The sequence below is a fragment of the Adelges cooleyi genome, unplaced genomic scaffold, assembly GCF_023614345.1.
Source record: "Adelges cooleyi isolate 19-005CV unplaced genomic scaffold, UGA_ACOO_1.1 ACOO_flye_CR_arks_rails_tigmint_CR_PRNA_784, whole genome shotgun sequence".
Taxonomy (NCBI): domain Eukaryota; kingdom Metazoa; phylum Arthropoda; class Insecta; order Hemiptera; family Adelgidae; genus Adelges; species Adelges cooleyi.
The window spans coordinates 1,944,632-1,967,058 of NW_026096496.1; the positions used below are offsets into that span (position 1 = coordinate 1,944,632).

A 22,427-nucleotide genomic window follows, 5' to 3' on the forward strand; every position below is an offset into this window, starting at 1 on the left:
TACCTTCAGTCTTATTTTTAAAACCTTTTTCTATAGCCCAACTAATTAAACTATTATTAAAAAAAGTTATAGCTTATCGTAATTTTAAGTTTAAAAAAAAAAAACCAGTACAGTGGGGTCGGTGCATAGTGGGGACGGAGCATAGTTGGGTCGGGGCATAGTGGTGACGGGGAGGTCACAGGTTTACAGGAATTTTTAAATCTGAAAGTGATAAAATCACTTTCGAAAAAACGCTTCGATGCAAATCGGTAGTTTGTATTTTCAAGCCATTACAGTCCAAACCAAGCACAGTATAAACCAGCAAAGTTAGAAAGTTTTAAATGAAGGTTCTGTATTTACAAATGAGCATCAAAGCGTTAATTTGAAAGTGATTTTATCCGAGAGAACTAGTACAGTAGAGTATTGGCATAATGTAATCAAAGCAATGAGGAAACGGAGAGGTCACAGGTCTACAAGAATTATTATAAATAAAAGTGATAAAATTGAATAAAATCGCTTTGATGCTCATTTGTAAATACAGAACCTTCATTTAAAACTCTCTAACTTTGCTGGTTTATACTGTGCTTGGTTTGGACTGTAATGGCTTGAAAATACTAACTACCGATTTGCATCGAAGCGTTTTTTCGAAAGTGATTTTATCACTTTCAGATTTAAAAATTCCTGTAAACCTGTGACCTCCCCGTCACCACTATGCCCCGACCCAACTATGCTCCGTCCCCACTATGCACCGACCCCACTGTACTGGTTTTTTTTATACGTAAGTTGATATAATATAGATAAAAAAAAAATTTTAAAAATCTTTTATAAGAAATTATCATCAGTTTTCATTTTTTAATGATATCATAATAAATTAATGATACACTATTAAGACCTTTTAATAATAATTCCCGAGAAGTTGAAACATGTCAATGTGAAAACTTAACTGTTATAGATATTTAAACGAGTCCTATGTCTATAAAAAAAATGTGTCGAATGTAACAAACCGACCACAATCAAAAAAAAGGTAAATTATTAGTACATTAAGTTTTCCATTTTAGTCAAGACAAAATTAAGTTAGGCCTATATTTTTTATATTATTCTAATATCTCATTTATATACTTAGTTGTTGAGTGCACGTTTTTCATTTCCTACTGCACAATTAGAGTTCTAATGCATCTTAAGATATAAAAGCCTGTATACGACGCCTTTAGCGTTAAAAGTTAAGATATAACTCATACGACAAGGCAGAACTCGTTCGGAAATGGAACAAAATACATAACATGATAGAAAAGCAAAACGTTCCGTCTGGTAGTAAATGTGAAGAATTGTCATCGTTCAAATTACCGAAATACTAAAAAAAGTTTGTATATAGTCTTACGCTGTTTTAATACTCAAAAGCAATGGTTTATTGTGATAAATAAATAAATTAAAAAAAAAAAAAATATATATATATATACAATATAACTACAGTTTTCCTCTAAGTTTTCATAATTTATATTTATATTTAGTCAATTTTTTTGAACTTAGATTGAATCCAGTTTTTAATTCCTCCTAACGACATTATTACGGGAATCATAACTGGTAAAAATAAAGGTATGTACACAGCGTACTTTTGATCGTCGGGGAAATAAAGCAACGCTAACAACGACGGATGGGTAAATGCAAATTCTGAAGTCTTAAATGCAATTCTACTATATTCTAAGGCGTCTTCCAAACGTCCATCCTCTATGCTTTGCAACACTGATAAGGCGGCGTCTACCGATTCAGTGACAGCTTTCCCGACCTCTTCAATGATAACAATGTTGCTAATTTCACCCAAAAGTTTTGATAACGAAGTAAGGGTAACGCGTGCGTTGGTGTATTGTTCGATGATCTTAAGTCTGTACATGGAATCCAATTGCCAAGCACGCAAAGTGGACGATTTCAGAGGAATAACTGAAACTTGTTTTGATACGTCTGACACTCCGATTAACGAATGAAATTGAGTGACAATCGGAGTCATAACACTAAGATCGTCTGGAGTAAAGCTTTTAGTTTTATTGCACGCCTCAGGATTGGCGTTTACAAACTGGACACCTCCCCAACGAGCCGACATCATTGCTGATGTTAGTCTATTGTTCTCGTAAAAATATAGAGGTGTATAGGCACAAGGCGCAACATAAACAACAAAATGTATACACGGATTTTTTGACACTCCGGAACCTAAAACGAATACATAATTAGGAATAGGTAATAAACAATTTATTTAAGTAGTAATTTTGGAGTTCCAACAATTATGGATTAGGCCGAAAACATTTTACTAACCTAGTTTTTTTTCTAGAGGCGTTATAATATATTGAGCTTGATTTTTATCCAACACGAATGTACCATTCAGATTGATCGGCTTTTGTATTAAATCAATTAAATACAACCATTGAGATTGTACAGAAAAGTTAGCAATTAATTTCAACTGATTCAATAAAGGCATTAGATATCCTAAACAATCGAAATTCAAAAAAAATTTTATTACATACATTTTAAATAGCACACATACTGCAAACTTACTATTTATAGGAATTACTGGTGTCCAAGTAACTTTAAGATTGTCAGGTTCCGGGTTTACAACCGTAAGTAAGATATTGTAATCTGACGATGGACGCACTCGACGTTGACGATCGGCTACTACTTGTTCGTTTTCAGAATGCTGGCGTGGGCTTAACATTGATAACATTGAGTCCGACAACGCATCAGTTTGTAAAAGTCTTTTTAACGTATCCGTTAATAACCAAATGCCTAGGACATTATGGTAAATAAGTAACAGAGCTAATTATTGATTCTCAAAGTGTTTTACTTGTGTCGGGGGGGAAATATACATTACGGCCAAGACCCACTAGAATATCATCTACATTGTCTGTTTCAATTAAATGAAGTGATCCCAAGGGTGTTGTTATAGCTTCTAGTTGATTTAAACTGTCACTTTTTTTGACCAGAGTGGAACGCTCAGCATTGATCTCAAACATAGCTAATGAAAAATTCAAACAATATATTATCATGAGTTAATAAAATATATTACACACAGTGTAGGAATTAAAATACTTGAATTGAATCCCAGTTTGATTTCGTTAATAATACGGTCTGTGTCTAAAGGGTTTTGTGTAAATACAAACACGTCAGTGGTAATAACGACATTTCTCGTCTCAAGCTCGGAGATTTTAGCGTACGGAAGAGAGTGACGCTGGACCTCTGTCATCCGCCACCAAAGAGGTATGCCAATTACTAGTAGTATGACAGTGTAAACGGCAGACGATATATTTCTCAAGTGCACTAAAGACAAAATACGTACGGTTTGTATAAAAATACAAAAAAAAAAATACAATGTACACACAAATATTACCATCGTCTTCTTTGTCGATGACTTCCCATATTACTTCCGAATCGGTTTCGTCCGATGGCGATTTATCATCCGCTTCTGGTGGTAAATTGTGGTGCACATTTGTTCCCATTTTTGAAATGAAATACAAACGAGCCTCGTGTCTTTGTTATTCTAATACATTTTGAAAATATTTCAAGTAGTAAAATATTTCGAAAAATTAATTTTTATGGCATAACATTCTAATGGGAAAGCGTAAAGCTTATAGCAGAGAGGACGCGGGCGGCATTCGGCAAAATTTCGAGATAAGAATTTTCCATAATATTGATTAAGGCACGATCACAGGTATTGTCAGCAAAACGTGTTATCAATACTCCTACAACATGGCGCCGGTTTTTATCTCGTAATAAATACACGGCCGCCCGTGAAAAATGGCAACCATTTCCATGTTATCGCAAGTTGCCAACATACCTATGTCTTTTTTGTCACGATGATTACGGTCGTTGTTGTTTGTTTACCGATGGGCGATAACGAAAATGTGATATCAAAAATACTTGACCTGTTTTCAATTCAAAAAAAGTTAGGTAGGTACAAAGAATAAATGTCAAAACCCAAACTACCTACACTCGTCATAAAATACCAGGTGGTGGCTTATGATTTACTGTTAATGCAGTTGTCCACATTTTAAGATTAAATTATCAACGTGAAAATAGTTATTTTGTCATATGATAGGATTTTCATCATTATTAATATTATATTCTGTGAGAATTATGCGTGCGAGAAGTTAATTTCTACGATAATTATCAAATTGGTAGATTCACATTTAAACCTAATAGAGCGAAACTTTAATATCGTATAGAAAAATATTGCACAAAAATATATAAATATTGTAAAAAATATTCGTTGACTTAACGAGTACGTGCAATTGTAATTTGTATGCACAGGCTTGTACAAATTAGTAGGTAGGCAGGGACGGCGCCAAGGGGAGGGGGGCGGTCGCCCCCTCATAACAAATTCTTGCCCTTCTCTCGCCCCCCCCCCAGATATTTTGCTAAATAGTATAATTTTAAATATTGGATTATTATTCCTAAAACCTAGATTTTGAATAATTGTATTTTTATATATACAAATTTAGTTATTACGGAAACAATTGTTGTTTTGATTTAAACCGGTTTATGTATACAAAATTAGTTATTAGTAATGACATTGCGACCAAATGTGATCTTTTTTTATCAATATATTATTTTGAGTGTTTTTGTAATCTGTTTTCAATAATCCGCCGCCCATATAATTATGTGTTTTGGTGTATATATAATATTTACGTTTGTGTGTGTTTTTTCTAAAAATTCAGTGTTTATTGACGGATTGTTTTGGTTTAGTAGAATGTAGGTATAACACGATAACTATAATCTCTACTGACTGGTTGTTGGGCGTTTTATATGCCTTCATTTTTACTTCGACTTTCATAGAGTACAATAAGAACTAATTGATGGCCGACAGGTAAAAATAACGCTTATTTAAAAAAGTTGCCTTACTTAAATTCTACACTAGTATATATTGTCTCTTAATATGTAATAAATTCATATTTTATACTATTTCACTGATAAATATTAAAGTCATTCACTGATAAATCATTATAATTGTTTTTTATTGACAGAAGTAGGTAAAATTATTGTGGTTGCCCCTCCAAAAAATTCACTTGGCCTTTCCCGCCACCCTGGGAAAAAAATTCTGGCGCCGTGCCTGAACACTATATATGTATTATCGTATTATTGTTTATATCATACTAACCCAAAATATATTACAGCTTTTATCGGTATTTGCATTTATGAAATAATTATCAAATAAACCCCCTTCAATCCTACTTTTTAGATGGTATAAATCACATTTTTTTTTTATAAATGTTAACAAATAATATTAGAGTTAAAATAGCAATGACATATAATTCATGCTGAAAATATCTTAAGCTGATTTTATTTTGGAAAACCAGATTTAATAACTAAGCCTTAAAATAATCACTGTATCACAGTATGTATAAATGTAATCACTGTAAATGCGCGGTTTCATGTCTATAATTGAAATGACTATTCGTAAAACAACAAGGATTTATTCATATTTACTATCTTTAAAGAGTAATCTGAAAACAAAACAATAATAGATAAAACGGTTGATATCTAATTTGCGGATAGAATTCGTTATTCTGTATAAACTTATTTTAGGTTATAAACTTCGACGTCAAATACCATTAGTTACAGAATCATTACTTACATTTATTAACAATAAAACAATTAAGTATTGTAGTCAAAATATACATTTTTTCTGGCCCGACTCTAAATAGATCAATAAAAGAAAAATAAACATATTTTTTTTAGTTATGTTTTTAATTAACTTGTATAATCAGATGCCCTATTAAGTTGCAGTAACCGTACTTTACTCTATTTTTTTACAAACTGATAATTAAAAAGTAAATCGAAAAAAACATACAAACAATTTTGACCGAGCTTCTTACAGGTATGCGCCGCTCTGTGTTGTACCAGGGGAGTTTTTTAAGAAAAATATTTCATACACACTTCACCCATTAGTGTGTAGTCGTTTGTGTTTATTAAGGTTGGTCGCTCGAGAGAACGTTTTTAAACAAAAATCACATCTGTAGGGCTTTTCGCCAGTGTGCACGCGTTCGTGTTTTGTAAGAGAACCTTTTACAGAAAAAGACATCAGGCACACCGTACATCTGTAGGGCTTTTCCCCGGTGTGCACGAGTTGATGTTTTGTGAGATTGGATTTTTGAGAGAATGATGTCAAGCACACCGTACATCTGAAGGGCTTTTCTCCAGTGTGTACGCGTTCGTGATTTGTAAGATTACATTTTACAGAAAAAGACATCAGGCACACCGTACATCTGTAGGGCTTTTCGCCAGTGTGCACGCGTTGGTGGGCAGCAAGTTGGCTTTTTGTAACAAATGACTTCAAACACACCGTACATTTGTAGGGTTTTTCTCCAGTATGTACGCGTTCGTGTTTTGTAAGATTACATTTTTCAGAAAAAGACATCAGGCACACCGTACATCTGTAGGGCTTTTCCCCGGTGTGCACGAGTTGATGTTTTGTGAGACTGGATTTTTGAGAGAATGATGTCAAGCACACCGTACATCTGAAGGGCTTTTCCCCGGTGTGCACGAGTTGATGTTTTGTGAGATTGGAGTTTAGAGCGAATGACTTTAAACACACCGTACATTTGAAGGGCTTTTTACGTTTGTAAAGTGTTCCAATCCGTGATTCAAAATTACAACCATCAATTTTTTTAGTCGCTTTATAACTCGTATCATTGTGACTACAACAAAAAATTGTCGAACAATAAACAATAATGTTTAAATAAAAAATATCCTTTTCACAATTGTATATAATATTCATAAATTCTAGTATGAATTAAGTAATTGTTCAGTGTAAAGATTGTACAAAAAGTCCAGTTAAGACTTTAGTAAATTATCATAATCTATTTGATAAGATATATAATGTACACATATTTAAAGGAAAAATGTTCTCTTTATTTCAAAATTGATAATTGTATATTTTACTAAAATAATAATTTTCCTTACCTGAATTTATTTTGGATAACTCGTTTTCCATTCAAATTTTGTACACTATGCGATTGAGTTATATGTCGGGCCACTCTTCTTTTGGTAGCAAACGACATACTACATACATCACAGACAAATGTACGTAATTCTTCTAAATCATGGCTCGTCGATTGAACATCACAAACATTATACTTTTCAAATTCAATAACAGACTCAAAACAATGTCCATTTTCAAAGTCTACTTCAACTTTAACAATTGTACCGTTGCACGTTTCTCCGACACTAAAAACAAAAAAAAATGTTTAATATATTTGCTGATAAAAAGAATTGAAAAATATGCTAATCATTAGGTTGTAGGTTACCTTAAATTGTTACTACTTAAAATTGGTTTAAAAGAAATCATATGTACATTTAAATCTAGTGAAATTGTAAGTATTTTATTTTGAGAAAATTAATTTTAAAAGTATAACCACCTACTTATGCAACAAAGCTAAGTCAGACATTACTGTTTTGTATTCAAAAACATTTCTTTAATAATTTATCTATATTAAAAAAAAAAAATCACATACCCCTAGTTTTTCACCAAGGTGTGCTAATCCAAATCTTAATAACATTACAATTTTTTTTAATGTATATTAAAATTCACATTACTTGTACGCATCTTCACTGATTGTTTTTTGAGGTTCTATGGTGGTCATCGGACTACACTTGTATGATTTTTTAGTGTTATTTAGATTAGTTCTTTTATCAGAAACATTGGTAAGCTCCTCTATCGACGAACTATCTTCTTCTAATTTGATTGTGGTTGTGTAGTAATCATTGTCCATTTTACTTTGGATTCTTGGTTTTTTTCTCGCTACAGGAACTCTAAAAAACAAAGCATATTTAAAATATTTGAGACAAGAACTCATGATCTATTTTTTAAAAATAATTATATATATATATATATAAAAATATTCTGTCTTGTGTTATTTACTTTCTATTTTAATATGGAATCTTGCTTCGTTTCTCGCTAAAATAATGTTATAAAAACAAAATATTTTTTAAAAATTTGGAACAAAAACTCATGATTTATCTATTAATAGCCTGAGTCTACTTTTTAAATAAAATACTAGTCTAACTAAGACAAATAAATAAAGTAAACATAGCCTAACTGTGTTATTCTTCACAATATGAAGTACTTTTATAATATCCACTTCGCATTTTTCTCTAATAATAAATTAAATTATAATGTTTTAATTCCTTCCAAATATAATATATAATATTTAATAAAAAAAGATAATAGACTTGTAAACATGTAAATATTAATAGTAACTTTAATTAAACCGTTGCTACGATGACAAACGTCACTTGACTTTTGCCATCACACCGATTAGCCGTAATCTTCTTGGTTTTAAACGCAAAACTGAGAAATTGGCAAAAAGATATCACAGTACAGATTGTTAACTATGAAATAAAGTGACATTTAGACATAATAACATAGGGTGTTAAACAACTTATCAAGTATCGAATCTAAAACCGTTGATACCAATTCTCACTTTACTAGTCTAAAATTGATGTACGCAATTATTGTTTAGGCTGTTTTAAAAATCACTATCGGACTTGTATACTATGTATACTATCCATTCATTAGAACGAATAAAACGGTATTAATTAACCAAAACGTTTCTCGATACTTACTGGTACACGGCTACAAAACCATTGGTCGGAGCTACTAGGCCCTGAACATGAAACGACAGGTATGTGGTATTAAATCACACACTTTATACAATTTATCTATCTTTTTATGTGAACACTCAAGATTATATTATGAGTTTTAAAAAAAAAATTACACCTTGGTGTGGACAGTCTACTCTGCATACAACCTACTTGATAAGGATGTGTCTGCACAATGTGTGATAACAGCGGCGGCCACAATAAACAATATTTAAGCGCGGGCTCGAGGCTTAATTTAAAAGGAGCAGTAGGCAATTTTAAATGTAAAGTTGATTTCACAAAAATGAGGTTATGAGAAATAAATATAATGTATGAAATTCTTAAACTTGGGCATAATTATTGATTGCCATTTGTGCAAGAATTTATATATCGATACTTTAGTGATGCGTTTAGGACCTTGTGTTTTTAAACTATAGAAATTAAACAAAATATTTCCAGCTGACACAATGCACACTATATTATGTCAAGCGTCTTATAAATTTGTTTTGTCAACATGGTTAAATAGTAAGAATAAAGATAACTCTTTATAAGTACTCTAGAAATACAACAAAACTTTGTTGTTCGACTGTGTCTGAATAAAAAACACATGCAAAGCTTAACTACCTATTTTAAATTATAAAGAATTTAAAGTACATCCAGTAAGATCATTGTACAAATAATTTGCCATATTGCTTAAGTCGGTAAAAATTAGTACTGACCTAGAATCCAAGCGTGATCATAGAGCGTTTAACATACATAAGTCCCTGGTACACAAAAAAAGATTTCGTTAAAAATGTTTTAATCTACTTGGATCTATCTATGCTTGACTCTTTTCGAAAGTATTTATTAGAAAATCTGTAATACTATATTGTTTATTTTAATTTTTTAGAGTTAAAATTAAGGAAATAAATTTCTGTTTTATGTTTTGAGAAAGTTTTTAATTGTAAAAATGTTTGTTAATAGTAACTTATATACCCCGGCACAAACTATGCTTACAGTTTACTGGGGTATATTAATCACGGTTTGTTACATTTAATGTAAAAAAATAATGTTTTATTTTTATTGTGTACAAATTGTGATTCTAAAAAAAAAAATAGCCTGTTTTATAGATAAATCTGAATAATCTTTAAAGTGTAAAATATATTAAGTTGCCCCTTATTCAGGTTACCGGTAGATGAATTAGTATACATTCAACAGTTATTTTATATAGACTTTTGAAATACCAAATAAAACGTTTGTTTAATTTTTAAGAAATTATGAATAGATTTTATTTTAACCTATGTTTTTGGCACAAACGGTATTTTTTTCTAAATTAATCTACAGACCCCTAAAAACGATGAAAAATAATTTCCTTCGTTTTCATTTTCATTTAAAATATAAAACTCTGCATCCAAAATAAACGTACCTAAACAGTACAGCAATTTTTATTTGCATATTTGCTTGTTTAATTTTTTTTTATATATATAAAACAAACCTATCCAAAACCGTATAAATGAAAAACGATAAAATCTTACTTGAAATAATTATAAGCAACGGCAATGTATCCGCACGTCGAAAATTCAAACGTTGTGTGTTTATTGATGGAGTGTGTACAAAAAAATTAACTGAACAAAACATGTGCCCGGTAGATTTTTACTGTTTGATTATATTACAATAAAACAATCGCATGTAAAAAACTAACTTGAGTAAATAATATGAAAGGTTAGTATTACGACTTGGTGGATGTATGCTTCGCGGCTGGCAAATGACACGTGCCTTTTTCCCTTATCCTCATGAACTATTGCTACCTGTTGCCGGCCGGTAGGACAGCAGCTGCATTGGCGGGGACTGGGGTTACTACGATTCAACAGAAACTAGTCATTATAGAACACTGAACCCAAATAAACGGTCGAGAAATAATATTGCTTGTAGTGAACGTTTGGAATGCGACCGGCGGCTGTCCTTCGAGGTCAATATCTCCCACGACCCTAACCTAACCTGCCGGCCGAAATGTGATTTCTATTTCATAAACCCTCTTTGTAGAATTCCTGTCGGCAATATTTATATTGCATTATAGGTACTTTGTTGTTGCAGGATTTCTGTAGCAAATTTAAATGACCTTAATACATTGTTATCATAGGATCCCTGACGTCCAATTTTTTATTTTGTACTACTCTTTTTCACTCTCAATCTAAGCAACCCTCCCCTACCCTTCGTTATTCGATGACGACCACCAAAAACTTTATGGTAAATCGTTTTTCCACGTTTAATCTTGTAGACGCCGGAATTATTACTCGACAAAATGAATACGATCTGCTTATTCTATAACAAAAACCAAAATGTCACAATAAATAAGATTGGTTTCACGTGGTGTGTAACAGCTGTACTCCTCTCAATAACAAACTAACATGTGCACATTGTTTTCCTGACACAGTTGTTTTAATTAAAAGTCGTATAAACGTCAAATTCATACTACCACTTTAAAACATTTCGGTGCGAATCTGTTAATGGTAGAAATATTATTAGAATTGTTCACCCAGAGAAAGTCATAAAATTCTTGACTGTTTGCGCATTCCATCATGTGATGGTAAACTTTTAACATTATCTCTTGGATAGAGACAGTCACTAGTTGTAAAACATTTGAATTAATACTTATTTTAAGAAAGAAGGTTTTATTTTTTCGGTTAGTCAACATGTATGGTTAGTATTGTATTTAATGAATATTCCGAAAAAAATTCTACGAGATACAAAATATTTTATTTTTGACTTTACATTAAATGAATTAATTTTAGTGAAAAAAACAAATTTTTTTTATCCATATGATTATTTTGAAATTAAACAGACCACAAATCGATCAGTGAATTTAAACGAGCTTTGCTACTTGACATTAGGTATTTTATGATTTCCAAATAGACAATAAGTATAAAATTAAAAAAAAGCCTAGCCTTTATTTATTTAAGACATAATTGCGATTTCGGCGACAGATAAAATCAATAATAATATAATACTGTCTTTGTATTCTGTTATTATTTTATATTAAAAACTAAATAGGTCCAACTAATTAGAGTTACTAATCAAAGCTGGAGCTAACAAAGGACTTTTTCTCCCTGTGTTCTAACATTTTGCCTAATCTCGCGTTACATACCTAGTTTGTAATCAAAATTAAAAACAAAAAAATGTGTAAATTATTTTGAAATCAATTTTAATTCACAAGTGAATACCGTATTATGATTTCAGAGTAACAGCATTAAAATAAATAATATGATCACACAGTGTACCATGCTACATTATTATTGGATGGAGAACGTTCAAAGTTAATAATATATTTTGATAGATTTATGAGATTTTTGCACATTTACATGTTTTATCCCCATTACAATAAACAGAATACTACGAAAACGTTTATTATTACATTAAACACAAACAATCAAACCGATCCTTATTACACATTATAGTTAAGGAAGGTATAAACGTTCGTCATGTAGATACGAAGCCCAAAACGTTACAGACACAACTAATATGATCTTCCAAACAACTACAAGTAGTTTTTACATTTTTAATAACGCATTAGATTATTTAAAAATCTAAGTCAACAATCAATTTAGTTGTTATAATATATAGGTACACATATGAACAACTACAAGCGGTTGAACAGATTTCTACTAGTTTTACTCCATATTTTCTTCGAATCATTTTAATTCAATACCCATAAAATGTTTATTATTTAACAAAATAGCCAATTTGTTTGGTTAAAAACGTTACAAATAATAACAAATCTGAACGAAAAACCTGCTACACGAGTAAGCCGACCAGAAATTAAATAAAACCATTTTTCTACTAGAATGCAAAAAACGTAGTGAGTGAACCAACAGTCAACAGGTATTTGAAAATATTTAAATTTTATTGTTAATTACGGGTGACTGGAAATAAGTTATTGTAGACAGACGACCAACTCTAATCTAAAAATACATTTCTAAGCACATTATTGTCATAATATTTAGTACAATGCTTTTTCGATACACTATATACAGCTCTACCAAAAATGGTCTCATAGGAAAGTTGCCTACTTATATCATCTGAAAGTTCAGAACTTCACTGTGTCGCCTCGACGAGTTTCTTTTAATAACGCAATTAGTTTTTTATTTAAATAAAGGTAAAAAAATTGATAACGCTCAGCTTCCACGGTCTCCAGCGGTATAAAATGTGTACTATTATAAGTTTAAACAATCAAGAAAATGTACATATCATAACTAGATTTACCTAAGTAAATTTATTGTGAACCCGCCTCGCTAAGAAGAAAACGGGATTTTTTTAACTCTAATATTTTGTAGTGAATGATGCTAATAAACGATGCTGTTGGTAGGAAGTGTGTAAAAAGTTCCATCCTAGGTTAGCGGTTACTTAGGAAAAAAAAAAGAATTTTTAGTATCTAGTCCGAAAAGTAGATGTGTAAATTTAACGAGTACATCTTTAAAAATTAAAATATTTTCAAAAATCTGTCCACGTTTTTTATTGACATTTTCATGTCTTAGCTCTGGCACATAACCGAAATAACTGTCACCAAAAGCTTGTTTTTTACCAAGAAAAATTCAAAATTTCTAAACCTTTATTTAATAGTTTTCACCGTCTTTTTTAGTCGAATATGATTTTATCACTTTTAATAACTATTATAATTCTAAAAGACGGTATCCAAAATTAAGATTTACCTATCTAAACAGACATTTCTCAAAAAGTAACAATTCTATAAGCCTTCGACTGTAAAGCGCTTACATATTGTTCAAGCGGTCAATGGTGACTTTTTGTTTAATAGTTTTTCGATAAGGAAATTTGGTCAAAAAAAAATATTACAGAAAGTCGTTAGGTAAGTTTAATAAAATTCAAACTTTGAATGCATTTTAAATTTTGAGAAACAATTAATTATTAAACAACAACTCTTTATGAATGTCGCGCAATAAGATTATCGAATAGTATTGGTCATTTTTTTTTAACTAGATAAAATAAAATAACTGTAGTGTAAATGTATTTTTTTTCTTTTACAATACGTTAAAAACTAATAGGAAAAGTACACATCAATAGTATAATTAATAAAAGTTATAATATTTGACCAACGAAAAAGAAACGTCATTTAAATACAAAACAAAAACATTTTTGTAAACGTTTCTTAATACGCGACCAATTAGTGCTAAAATATTAACTTTATTTTTATTTTAATCAATAAGAGTAAATTAAATTAAAAACTATTTTATTATTACAAAAAAAAAAAAAAAAGGAATTCAAATGATACAAAATTTACATTCTATGATCGCAGGCGGCATAAGCCCGACACACGATAGAAGGAACACGCACATTATATAAATTGTATTTTATATAGAGATTTTTTTTTTTATTGGAAACGAATGTAAAAAACAGGGGATGATTTTTTTTGTAAGCAGTATAATTATCGAAACTCCTCGATGTGAAACTTTTGAACGGTTAAACCGAACAATTAGTTTCCAGCCTTTTGATCACTTTATCGTAGAACTGTTCCAGTTCCTTGTACTCAATATCGATTTCGTCTAGTTTGTCGGCGGCTTCGGCTTTCAGGATTTTATCTGCTTCTCCGGCTGGCATGGCTAACATCAGTTTTGTCGGTTTCCTCTGTAAAAAAAAAAAAAATTAAAGAGGCCATTTACAAAAAAAAAAAATTAAAACCAACATCTGTCAAAAAAAAAAACCAAGTTTACCTTAAGAGGCCAATTCAATCGGGCTTTCACAAATTTTTTATACTTTTCATAATCTTCGGCATCAAAACGGTTGGTATATTTCAGTAGTACTATCTCTAAAACGCGACGCAATTGTTTCTAAGAATAACAAAAAATACACATTTTAATTATATTAAAACTAATATATATTTTCCTTTGCACGACACAAATTCATCGAAAAAAAAAAAACCCGAATATCTAAAATATTTTTCAATATATTTACTATATTTTATAACAGTCTTAATGGGTAACAAAAGTATCATTAATTATAAAAAGTACATTTTTACGACAAGGTCCAATTAATGTGTTCGGCAATGAAACTAACCCAATACATAAGTAAAACCGTATATAAGCTCCCCAAATTAAAAATAGTATTTTTTTTATCGACTAGACCATATTTACCGGATTGATTTTGTAGCGGTTTTTAAATTCTTCGACCATTTCTTTGTGGCGCATGCTCTTCAAACTTTCTTTATTAAACTTTTCGAGTAGATTGAAATTGGTAGCGTCGACAAAATCCCGAACGAGTTGAAATTCATCATTTGGACTTTCCACTATTAAAATACAAATTACGATAGAACGTTTGTCGTGTAAATATGTACGATTAGGATAACAAGTCAAAATCAAAAGACTTCCGATGAAAGCTCGAATACAACGACATGATATATGATTTTTTTTTTTTAAACTCTTACTCGTAGCTCTTAAATGTATCTCGGTTTATAAAATTAATTTGAATTTCTTTCGGAAGTTTTTTAAAAATCTGACTTTTTTTAAAACATTTCATCATTAATCATTACCGGTAATATCAATGACGTTCGATTTTGTAGCATAATGTTTGTACACCGAGTTCAAAAGCTTTGCGCAAAGACCTTTGCGTTGGAAAGGAGGTAGTATCAACACTTGACTGATTCTCGGACGGACCTTATCGGGATAAGCGTAATACTCATAAATAGTACAGTATCCGACCGGAGTGTAACACTGATCACCGTTATCATTTTTGAACAGTTCATACCTGGAAACAAACACAAAATGAAAAATATTTCACAGTTTTTTTTCAGAATTTTGATAAACGTTAAGTTAAAAATATTTAAACATATCAGTATCAGTTTTTTTTTTATTAGCCATTGCTGCCTACTCCGACAAACAAAGTTACCGACTCGGGCACACGGCTACTCTTCCTACCAATTATTTTTGTAACAACAGATTTAAATACATAAACATACAACACATTTTTTTTTAAACTAAAAATACACATTTCTTTTCTTTTTAAAAGCTTTATCAACTATCAACGAAGTTTAGATATCTATTTATGTTGGAGATAGTAGTATTAAAATAATATTTATTCTAATTTACGTACCGTAACTTTAGCCACATTTAAAGCTGAGAAAATGTATTAATAGTTTTAATTCTAAAATTTGGATTAATTATGAATTTTTTGTAATGATTTTTCTGCTCAATTTAAAATCGCTGTCAGAATCGGTTTGGGGTTTTTATTTTTAATAAGCTAATAAATGAAAAAAATAAAATAGAAATATCTGATTTAAGAAAATGATTAAGCCTTTTTTAGCTTTCTGTAATAGTTTAGATAATGACTATTATTATTATATGTTAATAATACGTTTTTTATTATCATTTTTATTGTACTTTACTTATTGAACGGTTAAAATATTTGTCAAAAACGTACAATTTTATTTTATTTATAAAATATTTTCAAACAAATTTTAATTGAAATCAGCTCGTATTTTTTTTGTTAATAAAAAACAAAAAATATCTTTTTTAGCTCTCTGTTAAATGTCAAATAGTATAACAATTAAACAATGAAAATAAGATCAAAATTCAGTAGAAAAAAAAAACATGCTAGAAATATATTTTAAAACCAGAGGCCAAATATTTGAACAGAGCTAACAATATTATTAGCAAATGATAAAATATTTTAAATGTTTATTTAAGGCATAAAATAACTTTTTAAATGAATTAAATTTGTAATAACTGTTTTAAATAATTTAACTATTTAAAAAATATATAGAAACTAGGACTTCAATTTATTAAAAATAATTATTACTTGTAGTCTCAAATATTTTATTCATTTAAATTTAATTTAATTTTTTAAAACATAAATTATTGTTTCAGATAATTTTCTAAATACAAATTAATTTTGTTTATCATTTTCTATTATTGTTTTTTTTGCAGTTACAAACAAATCAATTTGAGTTAATTAAAATGTTATTTAAGAATACTTTTGTGGGTATTTTTTTTTCATCTAAACTCGATAAAATAAAATCACACTTGTATGTTAGTAGAATTTTGATTTTAATTATAAATAAATAAACGAATTTTTATTCCAAAAAAAGGTGTTTAAATAAAAACAAGAAAAATGTGTTCTAAGACTTCAAAAAATAATTTTTCCAAATTTATATTATTTTTTTCAAAAATTAGTATTTTACACTGTCAAAAGATTTGCGATGAAGATTTCATTACATTGGTTACTTATGATGTTTTTATTGTAAAATGTATTATGTTTTAAAAATAAAAATTGTTTTAAATTTATAATATGTTATTAAACATTATTATTTTAGTCTTTAAATATTTTCTCAATGGTCGAAGCAATTTTTGTGACGTTATTTCAAACTATAGCTAACTTCGAGACAAATCTTTCTAAATTTAAACTTTTAAAACTGATTTTTTCGGATAAATAGGTCTTTGTTGTTAACAAACATTGTAGTAAGGCAAACCATTAACTCGTTGGATTTGTGACTACTTAAAAATTTTCTATTTAGCGCCTCATCAAGTAGTGCTATTCAACGATACAATACAGTAAACTTTATAATTTTATAACACTGCTTACATGATGAAAACTTTCCACTTGGAATCGTCAAAGTCTATGAAATTTGCCGCGTCGATGTACCACAAAACAAACGTCTGCAGCTGATTAAAGTACTCGTTGAAAGAAGCATTTTCGTCTTCTATCGCATAAACTTCATACTGTGCTTCACCCTCACCGGCATCTAATATTGAAAGAAATTATTTCTCGACGTTCAAACACAACACTGTTAATTAGCTCATCAACTTACCAAGGGCAAACTTGTTGAGTAAGTTTCCATAAGGCGTGAACGAGGATTCATTCTCCAAACATTTTTCGAAAACGTCCAAATTGGTGATGAACTCCGGAGAGACGTACTCCTTCAATTTCTCCATTATGTCGTCGGGCTGAAATGTAAATATCGTAATTAAAAATGGCCGAAGGTAATTTTCACTATTTTATCTCTTACGTGCACGTCAAACTTTTCTGGTTCTACTTTAGACGAATAGTCAATTCCAATGTAAAGCTTCAGAGTACAAGCGGTGTAATACATCTTCACGACGAGATCTTTGTAGCCAAATATTTTTTCCCTGAAATAATCTTAATAAGTATCTAACGATTCAAGAAAAAGCACATCGACCGTTAAAATAATTAAAGATACAAGAACATTACCAGATATAATTAAAATAAAATTAGCTTAAGATAGAAAAAAGATACTCACATGTTTCCAAACACTTGGTAAGTCATATCGGGATAAAATGATAATTTCGGATCATTGATATCACCGGCTTTACGCACTAAAAATCAAATATTATAAAATAGTACGTAAATGAATACACCAAATTCGATAATGTCTAAACTTTAGTTACCGAGTTTCAGCTCCAGTGCGCTATTACTGCTCACAATATATTGTTCCATGGTAGGTTTTCTCAGTCTGCTCAATATGTCTGCCATTATAAGAAATCAGAAAAAAGAATTTTTGAGAATTACAGAAATAAAAGTATACAATATAAACAAACAAATACACAAAACTGGCAGATAAAGAAATACTACTCAAGCATTCACTCACACAAATGTGGGACTTATTGATTTTGTATTAACACCACTAGCGCACCATGGTGGTCATAAAGTAGTTTGTTTGGTCCCCAGGAATAATTACAGCCTATCATGTCTGTCTGTTATAAAATCAATACCACCAAATACACATTTATCTTATCCTTACGGTAGTAAGTACAAAACATGACCTACATTCGAGCCCTTTGCTAAAGCGATCGAAATCAGAGACAAGAAAGGCAGGTTTTTAGAGATGGCCAATGTTTGGTATGATTGTAGAAAGACACAAATGTCTAAACACATGTTGTGTGAAATAATAAATTATTTTATATATATAATTTAAAAAATGACACCCAAGTAGTGATCTCGCAATTACTTTTCATAAACAGCGTTTTTAATAGGTTTGTAGGTTATCAGGATTTATGTAAAGCAGCTACTGATCGGATTTTGATATTTTGTCCAAAAGAGAACGTGTCTATTACGGTTTGCAAACAATCTGGATCACCACAGTATGACCGTCGTCAAAACATTATCAGTTCTTTTGTCAAGACGAATAACAAAATTACGATACAAGTTTTAAGCAAGCCCGATGTGGCGGACTAATTTTACAATGGCCTTCTTAAGAACGAAAACGACTAAATCACCGAGATCTGACTGTTTAAGCGACTAGCCTGATAATACCAAAATTTTAAGGTTATTGTAATCCAAAAACAAGATTTTCAAATCCTGATTTTCGTTGAGATATATAAAAATTGAATTTTGAAAAAACAGAGATTTACAACATTGTTTTGAGGGGGCGACCAGGTCCACGTGACCCTAGAGCCGAAAAGTTGATTTTTAGTGTTAAAATTGATTGTGCAACGTGTGTAGGTAGTTGGAAATTTCACTTTTTGTTTTTAAAATCATAAAAATTTAATAAATATATGGTAAAACACACATACCACCGAACGTTTATAGGTCATGATAATAATTGCGAAAATTTGCACTAGTCTAATAGCATTAAAGGTGGACACAATTTATAGTTACAAATAATTATAAAATAACTTACAATGCGATTGCAGTGTTCGAATACTTTCATCTACGGCGAACAACGATGGATTATTGGCGATTCCTCGGCAGATTTTAAATTACAAACGAAACGATTATAAATTATTATTATTTTTTTTTATACCGATGTCAACCTGCGTGTAAAATACTGTGAAATTTAACAAGTACGTATATTTTATAATTTCTTTTATCGAACGATGACAACAAAAACAAGCCACAATGAAACTGGCGGGTTCGAGTTTTCTTGACAAAAAAAAAAAACATAGTTATCATATGTTATCAACGGCGAAACGGTAATTTGTACTAAACACAATTTGGCCTAAAAAATAAAATGCAGCCATTATACCGACCTTTAACACAAAAAACATTACATTTATTTGTTATTTTTTCTTAATATACTTCACAACCCTTTAGGAAAATTCTATATAAATGTTATATATATGTATAAATAAATAAATCATATTTTATAGTATTTGTTTGCTTTAGGGTACTTGGCAGCTTCCACTAGCCGACATTGCTAAAGAACGCCCCTCACCTCTCTTTCTACCATATTATTTTTTAGGCATAAATTGTAATTGGGGGATTTAAAGAGTTTCTTTTAGGCAATATTATAGAAACAAGGGTAATTAAAAATTATTGTAATGAAAAATTAGCATTAAAAAAAAACTACAGTTCTTTTGATTTTTATAAATTTGGTGGTGGAGGTAAATCGTTGGACAGCAGGAGATAACCACAACCAGGGTAGTTATCGGTAACCACGGAGGCAACCTTTGTTTTGGGCAAATTAAAGCAGGTTGGCGGTTCATAACACACGGGTACGTCGGCAACTTATGTCATCAATGTTCACGAAATGGCCGCCGGTATTCTGCTGTAAGAAACGCATAGCCGCCCGGCGGCCATTTCGTGGTTAATGTAAAATGCCAGCATACCTACGTTATTATTTGATCATAACATTTCTTATCAGTAGCAAACTGATAAGGCAAATATTCTAAACAATTTCCAATTCGTAAACATTAGATTAACGTAGAAATTAGAAAATACTGCTGAAAACTGTTGCTATTAATTGTTCTTGTATTTAAATTATTCGAATTTTATCATACGTATCAAATACTACTATAATAATTCAATAAAAATAAACATACACTTTACTCTAATATTAAGTAGTACAGTAGCTGCATACAACATTTTTTTTTTAGCTTAATTGCGAAGGTATTTTTAGTTTATCATTAAAAAAATGAACCAGCTCCTTCTTATTTTTCAAATTATAGTATTTTAAACGTAACAAAATAATAAACATATGTCAGTCAATTTAGCACTCAATAATATATAATATAATATAATAAATTTCCACTGCTTCCTTCATTTTGCCTCAAGGCCTAACCACTCCTTTTTCTGACTTCCTTCCAGGTTTAAATAAAACTATATTTCAAGCTTGGCTGGACAAATGGTCCTCCCTACCTCCTAACTTTTCCTCTTGGCATCGCTCAATCTGCCCTATTATCCCTCGCAGGCCCTGGTTTCATGGCCTCAATCTCACACGCAAATAAATCTCTTCCTTTTCCCGTTTAAGATTTGGACACAACCTTCTTCCCGCTTTCTCTTTTCTTATCTCTTTGAACTCCTCTCCTCATTGTACTTTGCATGATTTACCAGCCATCAGTGATTTTTCCCATCTCCTTTTTCATTGTCCCACTCTCTCTCCCCATAGAGATATCCTTTTTAACCTCCTATCCTCTTTGGGAATTAATGTCCCTAACTCCTATAAAATTCTTAACTCCCGCTCTGTTCCTATCAACCAATCCATCCTCAAATTCATCCTTGATGCTGGGTTTCATATATAATTGTATGTAAAGCTATTTTAACATTGTGTAATTTTTGTATATATTTTATTTTTTTTTTCTCTCTCTATTATTATTTTAGTTTGTATATACTATATCTAATCTGTGTAATTGTTGAGCTGTTAAATTTATAATAAAGGCTATATAAAAAAAAAAAATAATAATAATATAATAAATAAGATATTATTTGAATTTCCAAAAAAAAGTTATTTAAAAAATAGTTTATCTTGTTTTAATCAGTCAATACAAATTTATTTCAAAAGAAAACAATTATTCGGCGCGTTAAATAATGTCATTTAAACAAAAAATTGAAACAATAATTTTGTTCTAACATTATTTAGCCAAGTTTTAATAAAATTAGTGCCAGTTTATTGCCTGTAAAATTGTAGACTTAAGGTATATTTACTATGGTTCTAAAACAATTTATTCAAAAAAACTAGCAAATTTTCTTTTATTTAGGAGAAATGCGATTACAAACAATTTGTACCATAGAATTGTCATCTCTGTCCACACTGTTAAAAATGGGTCCAGTTTATACAAACTAAAGTTTTTTATTTAAATTTTTATCGACATTTTATATTATTATTTCTAAAAAAATTAAGGGTTAAAACCCATACATTTGTTATAAATAGTAAAAATTTTTATTTTATTGTATAAAATACTATAGTATTTTATACAATATTCCAAAATATAGTATTTTTTGCTGAGAGACCAGTTTTTTTATTTAATAGTATCTACATTTGACCATCAAAACGTTTATTCGGAAGTTATTTTAAAGAAAAAAGAAATTTATAAAACAATAATATTCTTAATATAACGTAATATTGTTACCACTGTTAATACCGTTATATTTTGATTGCAATTTTTGTTGATATTTATTGTCGATTCAATGTACGACGTTAAATAGTAGTAATCTGGTAATTGTTTTACATTATTAATTTCACACAATCTACCAGTCAAAGTTGTCAGTAGATAAAAAATTCATACATAATCATATTTTTAAATTAAAATAATTTCTCTCGAATACATCATTTTATAGGCTCAAAAAAACTGTGGTTAGATAGAAATTAAAATTGTAACGATCATACTATAGTTGAATAACCTTTTTAACTCGACGAGTAAGTTATTATAATTTTAAAAAAATTGTACAATTTTTCACTTGCTATTTATCCACCGTACATGATCAATTGTTGACGTAATACCACAAGCTATATGAATATAGTCTGTGGTATACGATCATTGAATTTACAGTAAAAACCAATACATGAGCCAAGTTTGTAAGAGGAAAACAAATTCAAAGATAATATTGGCTGATAACTCAAATATTATTATATTGTTGTACAATTTAAACGTTAAGTCGTAATTATC

The 22,427-nt window shown here is 30.1% G+C and overlaps 3 protein-coding genes across 4 annotated transcripts; all 3 read right to left on the minus strand.

Annotated features, from left to right (window-relative positions):
• Positions 1 to 1,427: 1,427 nt before the first annotated feature.
• Positions 1,428 to 3,603, minus strand: LOC126845353 (GPI transamidase component PIG-S-like). The gene is made up of 6 exons (XM_050584011.1): positions 3,353 to 3,603; positions 3,055 to 3,282; positions 2,810 to 2,980; positions 2,524 to 2,751; positions 2,284 to 2,454; positions 1,428 to 2,181 (listed from the first exon to the last, which is right to left on the minus strand). The coding sequence occupies exons 1-6, from the start codon at positions 3,459 to 3,461 to the stop codon at positions 1,484 to 1,486; spliced, it is 1,605 nt and encodes a 534-aa protein (XP_050439968.1). The 5' UTR covers positions 3,462 to 3,603; the 3' UTR covers positions 1,428 to 1,483.
• A 1,974-nt stretch (positions 3,604 to 5,577) lies between these two features.
• On the minus strand, positions 5,578 to 10,326 carry LOC126845358 (zinc finger protein 501-like). 2 transcript variants are annotated; one of them, XM_050584019.1, is made up of 4 exons: positions 10,116 to 10,326; positions 7,558 to 7,773; positions 6,925 to 7,188; positions 5,578 to 6,659 (listed from the first exon to the last, which is right to left on the minus strand). In XM_050584019.1, the coding sequence occupies exons 2-4, from the start codon at positions 7,731 to 7,733 to the stop codon at positions 5,900 to 5,902; spliced, it is 1,200 nt and encodes a 399-aa protein (XP_050439976.1). In that variant the 5' UTR covers positions 7,734 to 7,773; positions 10,116 to 10,326; the 3' UTR covers positions 5,578 to 5,899. The 2 variants fall into 2 exon arrangements, with proteins under 2 accessions (XP_050439976.1, XP_050439975.1); XM_050584018.1 differs by lacking the exon at positions 10,116 to 10,326 and adding an exon at positions 8,587 to 8,751.
• Positions 10,327 to 13,993: 3,667 nt separating this feature from the next.
• LOC126845345 (histone acetyltransferase type B catalytic subunit) lies at positions 13,994 to 19,447 on the minus strand. Its single transcript, XM_050584005.1, has 10 exons — positions 19,223 to 19,447; positions 17,991 to 18,068; positions 17,843 to 17,918; positions 17,591 to 17,711; positions 17,393 to 17,528; positions 17,167 to 17,326; positions 15,119 to 15,333; positions 14,724 to 14,875; positions 14,304 to 14,420; positions 13,994 to 14,217 (listed from the first exon to the last, which is right to left on the minus strand). The coding sequence occupies exons 2-10, from the start codon at positions 18,037 to 18,039 to the stop codon at positions 14,053 to 14,055; spliced, it is 1,191 nt and encodes a 396-aa protein (XP_050439962.1). The 5' UTR covers positions 18,040 to 18,068; positions 19,223 to 19,447; the 3' UTR covers positions 13,994 to 14,052.
• Positions 19,448 to 22,427: the final 2,980 nt, after the last annotated feature.